At 31.3% G+C, this 13,059-nt stretch overlaps 1 protein-coding gene across 1 annotated transcript in view; it reads right to left on the bottom strand.

Moving 5' to 3' along the window:
• PCLO (piccolo presynaptic cytomatrix protein) overlaps positions 1 to 13,059 on the bottom strand; it is a 384,943-nt gene that overhangs the window by 132,996 nt on the left and 238,888 nt on the right. Inside the window, exon 9 of the mRNA XM_082398709.1 lies at positions 7,388 to 7,478. Within this exon, the coding sequence (XP_082254835.1) occupies positions 7,388 to 7,478 (91 nt within the window). The remainder of the gene's footprint in view (positions 1 to 7,387; positions 7,479 to 13,059) is intronic.

Consider the following 13,059-nt stretch of genomic DNA (forward strand, 5'->3'; position numbering starts at 1 on the left):
TTATTTGTTTACAGTGGGCAAGTGAAAGATAGGCCTTTGTTTATCATAACTCTACTTTCTGTAATCCTATGTTATTTGAAAAATTTTCAAGTAAATTTAACAGTTAAAAAAGGTAGCTAAATTTTTGTTTCAGTACTTTTATTGACTATGGAACATATTCTATGGAACATGGGGGTATTTTTTTAAACTAATTTGCTGATCATATCTTTGAGAAATACTGGGTAAGATATACAGAACTATTCTTACCATCTAGAAGGTTCCATCTAAAGTCTGAATACACATATCTATCTAAATCACCTCTACTTTAAGTTTGTGGATTTTCTCTGTAAACACTCATAAGTAAGAAAAAAAGGAGGAGAATGATATCAGTATTTGGTGGAAATGGTTATACTTTCAAATTATTTCAGAAGCGAACAGAAAATATGCAAGTGCAAAGTAAATAATATAATTATTTTCGTATCTTTTTAACATATTTAAGGTTTTCATTTACTTTCTTAGGATTTTGCATACATAATTTCTTTGGTTGCATATTGGGACAATATAATGACTGACCAAACTATGTAAATAAGGCTATTATCACAAACGTAACCATTTCCATTAAAAAAATTATTGAAATATAAACCATAGTGAGTATGAGGGCTTATTTGCTGTGTATATATGTATGTATGCATGTATGTAAACTCCCTATCCTCTTCCAAATATGAAAACATAATTCACTCAATGCCTATTCATATTGCCAGTGTTTGAGATCTCCATTGATTAATAGAAGGAAGTGGAAAGTCTGACTAGTTACTGTTTGCTTTTAAAGCTGTTCTTAAATACTTCTGCTCAGATTTTTAAAATTTTAGGCCAATAAAACTCCTTCCAGTGAGTATTAAATGGGAAGAGAGGAAGGAATTCTACAGCAGGTGGTACAGTTCCTGCATTGTTCTCACAACTAGTCACTAATGTTCTTTAGGAACAAAGCAGGGATGTCTGCTCTCACTCCTCTGTTCAGTACTGTATCACACTTTTAGCAATTGCAATAAGGACAAAAATGAAATTTATCCCCATTGGAATGGAACAAGTAAAAACTGTCTTTACTTGCAGATAACATAATCTTGCATGTAGAAAATCCTAAGAACTCCACAAAAACTATTAGAACTAAAAACACTAGCAAGATTATAAGCCAAAAGGTCAATATACAAAAATCAAATGTATTTCTATAAAATGGCAATGAATAGTCCAAAACTGAAATTAAGAAAACAACTCCATTCTCCATAGAATCAAGAAGAATAAAATAATTTGGGAGACATTTAGCAAATGAAATGCTAGTTTTGTACACTGAAAACTATAAAACTTTACTGAAAAAAATGAAAGGATATCTCAGTAAATGAAGAGGTATTACATGTTCATGAATTAGAAGATTCAATGTTGGTAAGAGAGCAATTCTCTCCAAATTGATCTATAATTTCAATGCAACCTCTATCATAATCCCAGTAAGTTAATACTAAAAAAATATGGAAGTTAAAAGGATCAAGAATAGCCAAAACAATTTTGAAAATAAAAAGTTGGACGACTTCCACTACCAGATTTCAAAATGTAATATAAAGCTATATGGTAAGCAAAAGAGTGTAACAGTTAGGCGTATAGTCAAACAGTACAGAATTGAGAATCTAGAAATAAATTCTTGTATTAATGGTAGATTGACTTTTGACAAAGATACCAAGGCAATTCAATGGGGGACATATTTGTTTAACAAAAGGTGCTTATACAATTAGATATCCATTAATGCTTCAAAAAAATGAACGTGCATCTCAGCCTCAAACCATATACAAAAACCAGCACAAAATAGGTCATTGACCCGAATGTTTAAAGCTTCTGGTATAAAACACAAGAGAAAATCTTTTTGACCTTGGGATAGTTCTTAATACACTATCAAGAGCAGCATGGTTCACACACACAAAAAAAATATCAAAAAATTGAATTCCATTAAAATGTTAAAATTTTTCTTTAAAATACATCTTTAAGAAAATAAAAAGACAACACAGAGATTAGAAGGAAATATATGCATGCCATGTATCTTATAAAAGACACATCCAAATATATAAAGAACTCTTACAACTCAGTATGAAGACAAACAACGTAAATAAATATGGGCAAAATTTCTTAATAAATGTTTCACCAAAGAATACGTATGCTTTGCTTATAACCCCCTGAAAATATGCTCATTATCATAGGTCATGAGGAAAATGCAAGCTAAAAATAACAATGAGATATCATCCACACTCACCCCAAAAGACAGACGTTACCAAGTGTTGGCAATGACATGGTGAAAGTGGAATCCTTACACACTGCTGGCAAGAATACAATATGGTACCTTCACCTTGGAAAACTATTTGGCAGTTTCTTAAATAGTTAAGAAACTTACCATGTAACTCAGCAGTTCTACTTCTAGGATGCCATACAAAAATATCATATGTCCAAACTAAAATGTGTATGTAAATATTAAGAAAAACCAGGCAAAATCCAATGGATAAACAAATATACACAATCTAAACAATGGAATACTTCTTAACAATAAAAATAGCAAACTTTTGATACATGTTACAAAATGGATAAACCTAAAAAATACTGGTAAGGGAAAGGAGCCAGACACCAAAACTGTAAACTGTGTGATTTAACGTATGTGAAGTGCCCAGAAAGGGTAAACTCAGACATAAAGTAAATTTCCTGCCTGTGGCTGGGAGAGGAGTATTGGAAGTGGCTATTGCTATCAGACTCAAGGGAACTTTTTGCAATGATCGAAATGTTCTAAAACAAAATTGTGGTGATGGTCATACAACTCCATAAATTTACAGAAGTCATTGATTTGTACACATACAACGTGCATATTTATGATATGTAAAGTTGTTGAAATAATAATTTAAAAAGGGCTATCCACATTTGGTATTCCTACCAACTGAGATCCAATGAGATCTGTTATATTTATCTCCTGTTTCTAAAAGCTCATGAAGACGGTGGACTAAAGAGGAATAGAAAATGAGCTGCTATTTCCATAGAAGACACTGCTGTCTTTTGAACCTAAACATTTTTAATGTTCTTCACTATTGCACTTCCTAATTAGTCTTTCTAGCCTTGCAGATGGAGCCAGTCTATTGCAGAACTATACATAAGCAAATATCTTTTTTAAAATCAGAAGAATTTCTTTGACTTGTTTCAAACAGCTGTGTTTCTGGAGCCATAAGATGAGTTCTAAATAAAAAAGAGACTCATTTCTTGAGCATTACATTTTATCTTTTTTTTCTGATAATTTCTAAGACAAGGGGAAATAACATTTGTTGAGTGTATAGTAAGTATAACATTTTGGGCTAGGTGCACTTGCAATTATGTGAGATAGAGAGAGCTGGTCTTATTTTATGGTTGAGCAAACTTATTCTCAAAATTTAAATAAGTGATAGAGCTGGACTCCAACTCAGGTCTTTCTAATTCTAAAACTCATGACCTGTTTTCTCCATTTTGCTGCCTTCTACTTGTTTGAATAAAGATTTTCAAAACCACTGTATAGTTGTTGATCAACACCTATAAGAGTATTTTGAAGTTTAAGGTAAAAAGTTAAAGTATCTATTTCCTTAAAATTATGGGTCGCTTAATAGAAGATTGTATGCATGTATTTTCCTCTGCATACATCATAAGAATACTATAAAGAATGGTACATATGTATATGAGTGTACACACTTATACATATATACATACGTCTATGAAAAATAAAGTTTTATAAATTCCCTGGCTTTGTCTCAGTTGTTCCTAAAATTTTACTGTAATAATTACTCACACTTCAGATTCTCCTACTAAAGTATGAGTAATTTGTAGATCAAGGTCTTTGTTGGATTCATTCTAGTAATACAGCAACCAACACAATGTAAATCACACCCTGGGTGTGCTCTCAATAACTATTAATGAATAAAAATTTTTAAATGAATTCAACAGAAGTTTAAAAGCAGTTATAAAATATACTTTATTTGTGTAAGTTTTTTATAGGAAGAAATAAAAACTTATTTAGAATTTTTTAAACTTTCTCTATAAAGATCCTTACAGAAGTATTTCTCAAACATTTTGGTTCCAAGGAGCCATTTATATTTTTTAATATTATTAGGGACCTCAAAGAGCTTTTGTTGATATGGGTTATAATTATGTATATTTTCTGTATTACAAACTAAAACTGAGAATTTAAAGTATTTATTAATGAATTTAAAGTATTAATAAACTCATTCTATGTTAAAATAAATCATTTTAATAAAAAATGTATTTTAAAAACAAAACATTTATGAGAAAGGTGGCCTTGTTTTATATTATTGCAAATCTCCTTGATATTAAGTTAAATAGAAGACAGCTGAATTCTCTTATCTGTTATATACAGTCTGTTGTTATGTCACACATCAATTAATCTCTGAGAAACTCTACGGTATATTCACAGGAAAATAAGAGTGCAAAGTAATGCTACCTTAGCATTACTATGAAAATAATTTTGACCTTGAAAACCCCCTGAAAGAATCTTGGGTACCATGAGGTTCCCAGCTCATACTCTGACAACCACATAGTAGAAAGAATTAAGAAAAAACAACAACAAACTTTCTATTCCTGTCTGCTATTTTGAAATTACTTTTGCTTCCAATAAATAGAAATATATTTTTTCCTTTTCTGTGAGGTATGCTGGTTTCATATAATTCTTATAAAATATTTTAATGCTAGACCCATTTAGAATGGTCTATTAAAATACTAAAAAAGATATATTTTATTTCTACTTTCGATGGGTTTATATAACCAAAATGAAAATTTACTAACGACAATTTCCCCCTCTGTTTAGGAGAGCAGAAATACTACATTTTATTCTTCTCTCCTTCCTTGATTATATCCTTATCTTTTTGACAAAGGCAGTTAAATTATTAGCTTAGATAGCTTTTTCACTATTAATGAAGCTATTGGACACTGCTGTTTTTCTCTAAATGTGAGAGACAAACAGGAATTTAAATATTTTTTATTATGAAAAATTTCATACATATAAAAAAGTAGTGACAAGACTATAATAAAACCCAGTGTGGTTGATCTTCCAGCTCCAACAATTAATCAAATCATGGTCAGTTTTGTCCCATCTATTTCTTTACCACTCTCTACACAGCTAATTGTGAAGCAAATTCCACACAAGGCATTGTTTCATATGTAAATATTTTAGTATGCCTCTCTAAAAGATATATTCCATTTTTAATTAAAACATTAACATAAAAATGACACTGATAGCTACGAATAACTTTAGTGTCACTAAACATTTAGTCACTCAAACTAAGTTTTTGGTAGACCAGCAAATAACAGAGATTAGCCAGGAGTGTAAACGTTCTATGCCAGGGTTTGCCTACTAACCTCAAATTTCTGGAGGCTGTTTGCTAAAAATTGCCATTTCTGGTTCTAGTCTTGCATATACATGCATTTAAATCCCTTTCAGGTACTTAAGACTTATCTGAAGACAATACAAATTGCTTCAAAACGTTTACTTTAGAATGAGATCATGCTATCGCAGGACACATGGCAAATCTATTCAGTAGTAACGCAGGGTAAATACAACAAGGAAAATATTTTTATTATTATTTTAGGCAAATATCAAAATAAAAAGGAGCATGCAGAGAGATAATAATAATACACTAGTAAATTTACCATTCAAAACTATAGTCCTCTTTTCTCATTTTGCAAAATCTATATACAGAGGAAACTGAATTTAGTTTTCAGACTAGAATATTTATAAAAAGAAATCAATAGCTCTTATTTATGTTACTCTTGTATTTTAAAATAAGAATTATTTTTTCTTAATTGTAGTAAAAGAAAACAAATTTAAAAAATTTTCCTAATTGTAGTAAAAGAAAAATTAAAATAAGCTGCAAAAGAAAAATGATAAGGTTGAGGGGATAATTACTTTGACATAGTATATTAATAGTAATACAACTAGAAAACAGACACATTGATATAGAGTCCTGATGATTTAGTAAAAATGTTTTGAAGATTTTTTTTGTACTCCCTGAAAAAAATAATTTTGGTATTGCTAGAAAGTATTATGTTGTTTTGCTTTATGAGCTGGAGGGAACTGAAATAGTTTGTAGCAGGTAGTTATTTCTACAAAAAGAGTGCCTGGATTTTAAGGCTCACCCCTGGAACGTTCATTAGTACTTAAAATACAGTCTGCATGCAATAAAATCTTGAAAGGTTGAATTATCTATCTCTGGCAGAAGAGAAATTACCCAATCTTACAAGAAAAACAACAGTATTAGGCTGTAAATCGATTCATTCTCTATGAAAATAAAGAGAGGACAATTGCTCAAAGCAAAACCTGTTCCACATCTACATTCTCTAGGGTCTAAAATCTGCAAGGAACAACAGGAAGAACACTGAAGAAATATCTATTTTTTATTCTCTATCAGTCCTTAAAAAAAAAACCCTCCAACACATAGGCCATGTTAGATATACCACCTATACATATATCCATATATATTCATGAATATTTTCTGTTGCTGTACGCTGTCTATGAAACAAAGAGTGAGAATATAGGGAAATACTTGAGTGAGAATATAGGTAATTTTCATATTTTAAAAATTTATTAACTTTGACAAAATTTATACTTCCATCTCACAGATAGAGAAGTTTTTATTTGTAAACTAAATGCAACTTGAGATCTGGATTAGATTCTGCACCAGAAAAAAAAAATTAGTGGGGAAACTCAAAATTTGGATAAGGCTTGTAGATATTTCAGTACTATCATATTAATGTTGATTTCTTGTTTTGATCATTTTTTGTGGTTAGACAGATGTTAACATTAGTGAAACTGGGTAAAGGGTGGGCAAAAGAACTGACTGTGTTATTTTCTGGGAGTCCAAAGTATTTCAAAATAACAAGTTTAAAATTTCTGTCATAAGTTTGGTTTACAGAAGAACACAAACAAATAAAAATCAGCAAAATTGATAATCTTCAAATTGGTAAGGTATAGGGGAATCTATTCTTTAGAAAAATTCAAGTTAGCTTTCTACTTTCTGTGTAAGAATGTTTTATGCTCCTATGACCATATTACTCAACAGTGCAATAATTATGGAGCATTGTAATGTCATGCACATTTTTAAAAATGAAGATAATAGAATGATCTAAATATATATGCCATTTAGTAATGTATCATACTAATGATTATGCCATTATTGTCTTTTATATTCAAATGCACAGCCTGCTTATTTTTTGAAATTTTCCTATACGCAAGTTTTGACATAAAAAGTGGTGTTTTCTAAAATTTAATGAGTCATCTAAACTGAAATTCAAATACATATCTCAGTGCGACATTAAAGTGAAAAGAACTAGATTATTTGATTTCCTTTACCTGAAACTGTGTGATCCTTGGAGTCTCTTGTTATTTTTATCCTTGCATGAGGAAAGATGTACTGCACAGTTTTCCCGTTCATCTGTATAATCTAAGACGTACATGTGATAAGGTGAAAAAGCAATGTTAAAGAGACTTAAAAGGCAATTTACAGAATTCACTTTTTTTTTTCAAAGCACATTGATTCAATCAATGAAAATATATTAGAAGACTCTCAAATGATGACAATTTTAAGCATTTAATACTACACAATGACGTTACTGGTTTCTGAGTTCATTATAGTCTTTATGTTTACAACCAGTTTCTCTTGCAAACTGATTTGTTGTGTTTGGAAAATCAACGAGCACATGTAACACCTAAAGGATGTCTGTTACTATGGTAGTGCATAGTAGTGATGACAGTGGATAGAGGAAGTATATGGAAAATTGATATCTGCTGATTTTGTTTTGGACAGCCTAGAAATAGGCATTGTCAATTTTCAGCAATCAAGTGATTCTAAGGGAGAAAAGCTAGAGAAGATCCTCATACTCTGCATCTCTATCACTCTACTAGGAATGCATATTTATGTTATTTTGATTTCAATGTGGAATTTTGCTTCTCCTGAGCACATCTACCAGCAGTTTCAATGTATACCTGATGCTGAGACTAATTCTGTATAAATAAATCAAATCTTTGCTCATTCTAATATTTTCTGAAGCCTTCTTTGTATGCAAAGGTGTTACTTCTCATTTACTTCTGATGTTCCTTCGGGTAGAAGAAACAACACTCAAAGTTCCTGTTACAAGTCTGTGACTTCAATTCTCATTACTGAGACCTGAACATGAGAATACTATAGACTGCATTATTGCTGTTTCCACCTGGCAAAATGAGGTTTCTGAAACAACAGTAAATTAGCAAATCCAAACTTATGTTTTATATTTTATGGAATTTGGCTTTCAAAAGAGATTTGTGAAATAATGAAAGAAAGAAATAGTAAAATATTTATATACCTATATTAATAGGATTTTATTAGGATAGAATCTTATATTTATCACCTCAGGAGAATTTTTGACTATAATTACAAATGAAATAATAGTAAAGAGACATTCAATACTACCAATTTCAGAATATGTTTAAGAAGTGTTTGGGACTACCAAACCAAAATATTAAACAGAATTTAGAACTAAAGGGATCTACATTTTGTGAAGGAAGATTCCTTGGAATACTCTTGTGATATTGTGTCTTTGAAAATCCATCAGTAAAACTACTAGACTTCTGGATTTTAAAAGGAAAATGTAGTAAAAAAATACAAACTTAAATTATAGCCTTTAGCTTTTATTCTCTTTGGCAAAGAATAAGCTTAATCAGGTCTCTGATGGATATAAAACACTCCCCAGTCAACAGGAGAATCCTGTCAAGTCCAAGAATATTATATGAATTCTGCAAAGTAAAGCTAAAGTATTGTTTGCAAGACTGTAAAAATATTATGGTCAGTATAATCCGTCAATCTTGATAATTTATACTGATGCTAACTTTGTATACCACTGAAAACCTTGTATATATTCATAACAAAAGAGTGTGCATTTTCCTCTTTTCTTCCACACTCTTGCCTCCTATTCCGTCTCTTTCTCTTTCTTACTTTCTCTCCTGGCCTCCTTACTTTCCCTCCCTTTGTCTTTTCTCCTTCTTCTACTTTCCTTCTTCCTCTCCTCCTCTCCTTCCTCCCTCCCCTAATCTGCATTTAAAGATCTTTACTTTTTACTAAAAATCAAACCATGTGCATTGAAAATCCTATAACTATTAGCTATAACTCAACTTTACTTTGTTACTGTAGATAATTCATTAAAATTATGGATATTATTTCATTTTACTTCAAATATCTTCTAATTTCACTTGGTCAAAAATAAACTAAGAAAACACAATTTTGCCTTTTGTTATTCTGTCTAATTCTCCAGTCTAGGGAGAAGTTGATATAATCTCATAGTTCCCCTCTTGCATAGTCTAGAAGAGTAATCAGGTTTCCGAAATGTTTCATCAGTTTTATCAACTAGTCCCTACTGCCTTTCAATATGTATCTATGATGATATTAAGTAGAAGGTATGTTAAGCATCTTCATTTCCATGAATATTGCTTTCAGAGCATCTCATAGGATCTCCTGTAATTTCAGAGACTGTCTACAGTCAGCTTCATGAATTCAATTAATCAATTAGAAACATTAAACTGCCTCAATTTTGATCAATGTGACCAAGAGTCTGAGGAAAGCAGAAGTATCCATCTCCCATGTTTGCACTAGCTGGATATTAGCTTTTTTCTAACCAACACAGGTAAGTGTTGAGAGAGTTCTCTAGCAGATGAAGTCTTAGGGCAGGTGTTGCTTTTGCCAACTAAGAGTAGGAACAAGGCCAGAGGGCAGGACTGATGTCAAGTAGTGCCTCATACCTATCCCCACGAGCCAGGTTTCTGATAGCATAGTCTTTTGATGATTCTGCATTGACAGAACTATCACCTGTATGCCACCAAGAAAAAGAGTTTCTCCTCTTCCCTACCTACAAATATTTCAAGAGAAATTATGTTCATGAACTGGCCCTTCATACTTATGAAATAACAACTCTTGTGTTAATATATCTTTTATTTATACAGACATTCATGCTTTCCCTCACCTAACTACCTTGTATGACAGATGCAGGGGACAGAGTGCCCTTCTGGGGATCCAAGCCCTGTGTTAGGCACTGCATAGATACCACGGTGGACGGAAGAGAGAGCACTTGCTCTCTAAAAGCTCGTAGACCAAGACACAGTGCATGGAGTGCTACTGGAGCACAAAGGAAGAACACTTGTGGGGAGGTGGTGGTAGTAGTGTCAGAGAAGGCTCCTTGCAAGATGAGGCATGTACATGGAGACCTGAGTGATGAATAGGGTTAGCCAAGAGAAGAGAGGAGGGGGAATGTTCAGGAAGAGGAAACAAGACATTCAAAAGCCCAGAAGAAAGAGAAAGAGTGGCTCTTTCAGAGGAGCTCAACGTACCGCAATATAGCGGTTGCGTGGGAATTGCACAAGGCATGGGCATTAGTGCAGAGTGAAGGCATTTTGTACTAGTAGAGAAATGTTGACCCTTGTAACAACCCTGTGAAGGGTATTAGTCCTATTTATAGATGAAGTGACTGAAAAAAAAAAAGGAGTCAGGTGATCTGTTCAATTCACAAAGCAGAGTTGAATTTCTACTGAACAGTGCAGAGGTTAAACATAAATATATATATTTGAAAGGAAACAAATATAGTTTTGCAGATTTGGTTTATTTTTATGGTTTATATGATTTTGAGTCTAACTTCAGAAATACTCTTCAATTTCTCTAATGTATATTTACATTAAATATTTTTTAAAGCAGACAAATTAGTGCTTGCATCAGTCAATTTGGTTTTATTACTTCTGCCTCCAGAACATTTTGTGAACATAAATTCTTATTATGCATAAGTTTTCAAATAAAAGCAGCTGGACTTATTGGTACCAAGAGTTCAATATTATCTTTTTGTGATTAAATATGCAAAGAAGTGACTAAAACAAGAATGCTATTTTGCTATCCCTTCTAGACCAAAATATAGTTTTGATGAGTTAATGAGGAAGACAGTATTTGAAGACAAATATTAACGTAAAAAAGCATGAATTTTGAACTTTATATAAATGTAATCAAAGCATATGTTGTCTTCAATAAAGCTTTTATTTAGAGAAATCTATAAAGCAAAACAAAGAAATTATTGTCACAAAAGTCAGTATATTTTCTACTTGTTTGGGAGAGGTTGAAAATTACAATCTGCAAAGGGCACTTGGAGGTTTCAGTGGGCAGAAAATCCTCCCTTTCTTTGTTCGTGTGGTGGTTATATGGCTGTTTACTTTATAACTAGTTTATAATTCTACATATTTTCAGTTTTGAGTATTGCAGTTTTTTTGTTTGTATGTTAGATAACAAAATACAAATGTAAAAAATAACTTTTAGCAAGAAAATACACATTATTACATTTACCTGTATATAATTCTAACAAGGATCCTTACATTTTCTATGTTATCAAACAAAGAAATTAATTAAATGATTCTCAAATATAGCCACTCCAATTTTGGTATTATATTGCTCTATAATTATATATTTAAACATGATGTGCTATGTCTTCAGTGAACCAAAATCATAAATCTGTAGATGTAACAGAAAATTATGAACAAAAAAGTCATTAGGAATATTTGTTTAATCTACATACAATAAAATAGAATTTTAGAAAATATTTTTGGGGATGGACACAGATTATTTTAAAATATATCCTGTAGAATATTATTTGGATAAATTAGTTGGACAAGACTATTCTGATTGGATCCTCAGAAGTTTTGGGAAATAATTGTATGCAAGTTATTATTTTTTTTAGCTCTTCAGTTTTTATAGTTCATCTTATTAGGATTTCTTTAAAGGATTTGTGTTTTCATTAACTTGATCTAGGTTTGTCAGAAATAGTAAACTTCAGAGAAACAAACAAGATGGGTAAGATATAACAAGTAAGTCATTACAGAGAGATTCCTATAATAAAAAAAAATTCAAGGAAATTATTTTCAATTGACAAATTGATTGTTTTAGTAATTGTAGATAAGAGGTAAATTGAAAATTTTAAACATGTTCAGAATGATTTTAATCCTTTAATTTTCTCACTTCTGAGCTAGATCTATTCTAGATCTAGAATACTTACAATATACAGAGAAGAACAGATTTCTATAAAATATGATAGCATCTAGAAAAACAAAATAAAATTCTGAGAAAACATTCAGAACAATTCTGAAAAATTTAGAACAAAATTCTGAGAAAAGAAAATTCTAATCAGCTGGAAATTTGTCTATGAAAACTGAAACTGCTTAGGAAAAAATCAAATCTAAGACCATAGATAATATCTTTTAGACAGTACTTATACATGTAAAAGTCTTGTTTTCTTTTATACCTTAATGTGACAAACACTGAATTATAGCAAATTCATATGGTTCTTCTTTGTTGTTCAAAATATAGTTGTCATTTACATCAATGAATCATTAATCAGACAGGGATGATTTAGGAGTTAATGTACATGATATAAGTAACTATCTCTTTGTGGGTATTTTAATGATCATAATGAATATACAGTCTACAAAAATCTGATCTGTTAAGGCAACTGATTTAAGGCCATGTGGCTTACCAGAGGAATCTCCCTCAGGTTACCCAACTGTTAATGTCCTAAGATCTACCAAAATTCAATTCAAACATCACCACATTTGTTCTAAAGTGAATAAGATCATGAATTATGATATTATATTTATGTAATAGTGAATAGTACCTCTAAGTTTAAGTTTTTCACCTATAAATAGGTATTAATAAAACATACTTTATGAAAGTTGTTCTGAAGATAAAATCCAAAAATGAATGTAAAACAAAAAAACACTTCCACATAATAGACCCTAAAACATCATCCCTTCACCCCCAACTGACGCCTTCCCTGTCCCCAGCTGACTTGCTTTGGTCATCCTCTTATGTGCTTGACACCTGAACATACTGTTATTGGAGAACACTGAAATTGCCCAAATCTATTTCACCCAATATTCTGTAAACTCTTCAGAAGCTTCATGTATTCTCTGTGTATGGCAGTGTTGGGTATGTTGTACAAACTTAATTATCTGTTAGAGGAAAAAAA

The sequence above is a fragment of the Balaenoptera borealis genome (assembly GCF_965194805.1).
Source record: "Balaenoptera borealis genome assembly, chromosome: 7".
NCBI classification, from domain to species: Eukaryota; Metazoa; Chordata; class Mammalia; order Artiodactyla; family Balaenopteridae; genus Balaenoptera; species Balaenoptera borealis.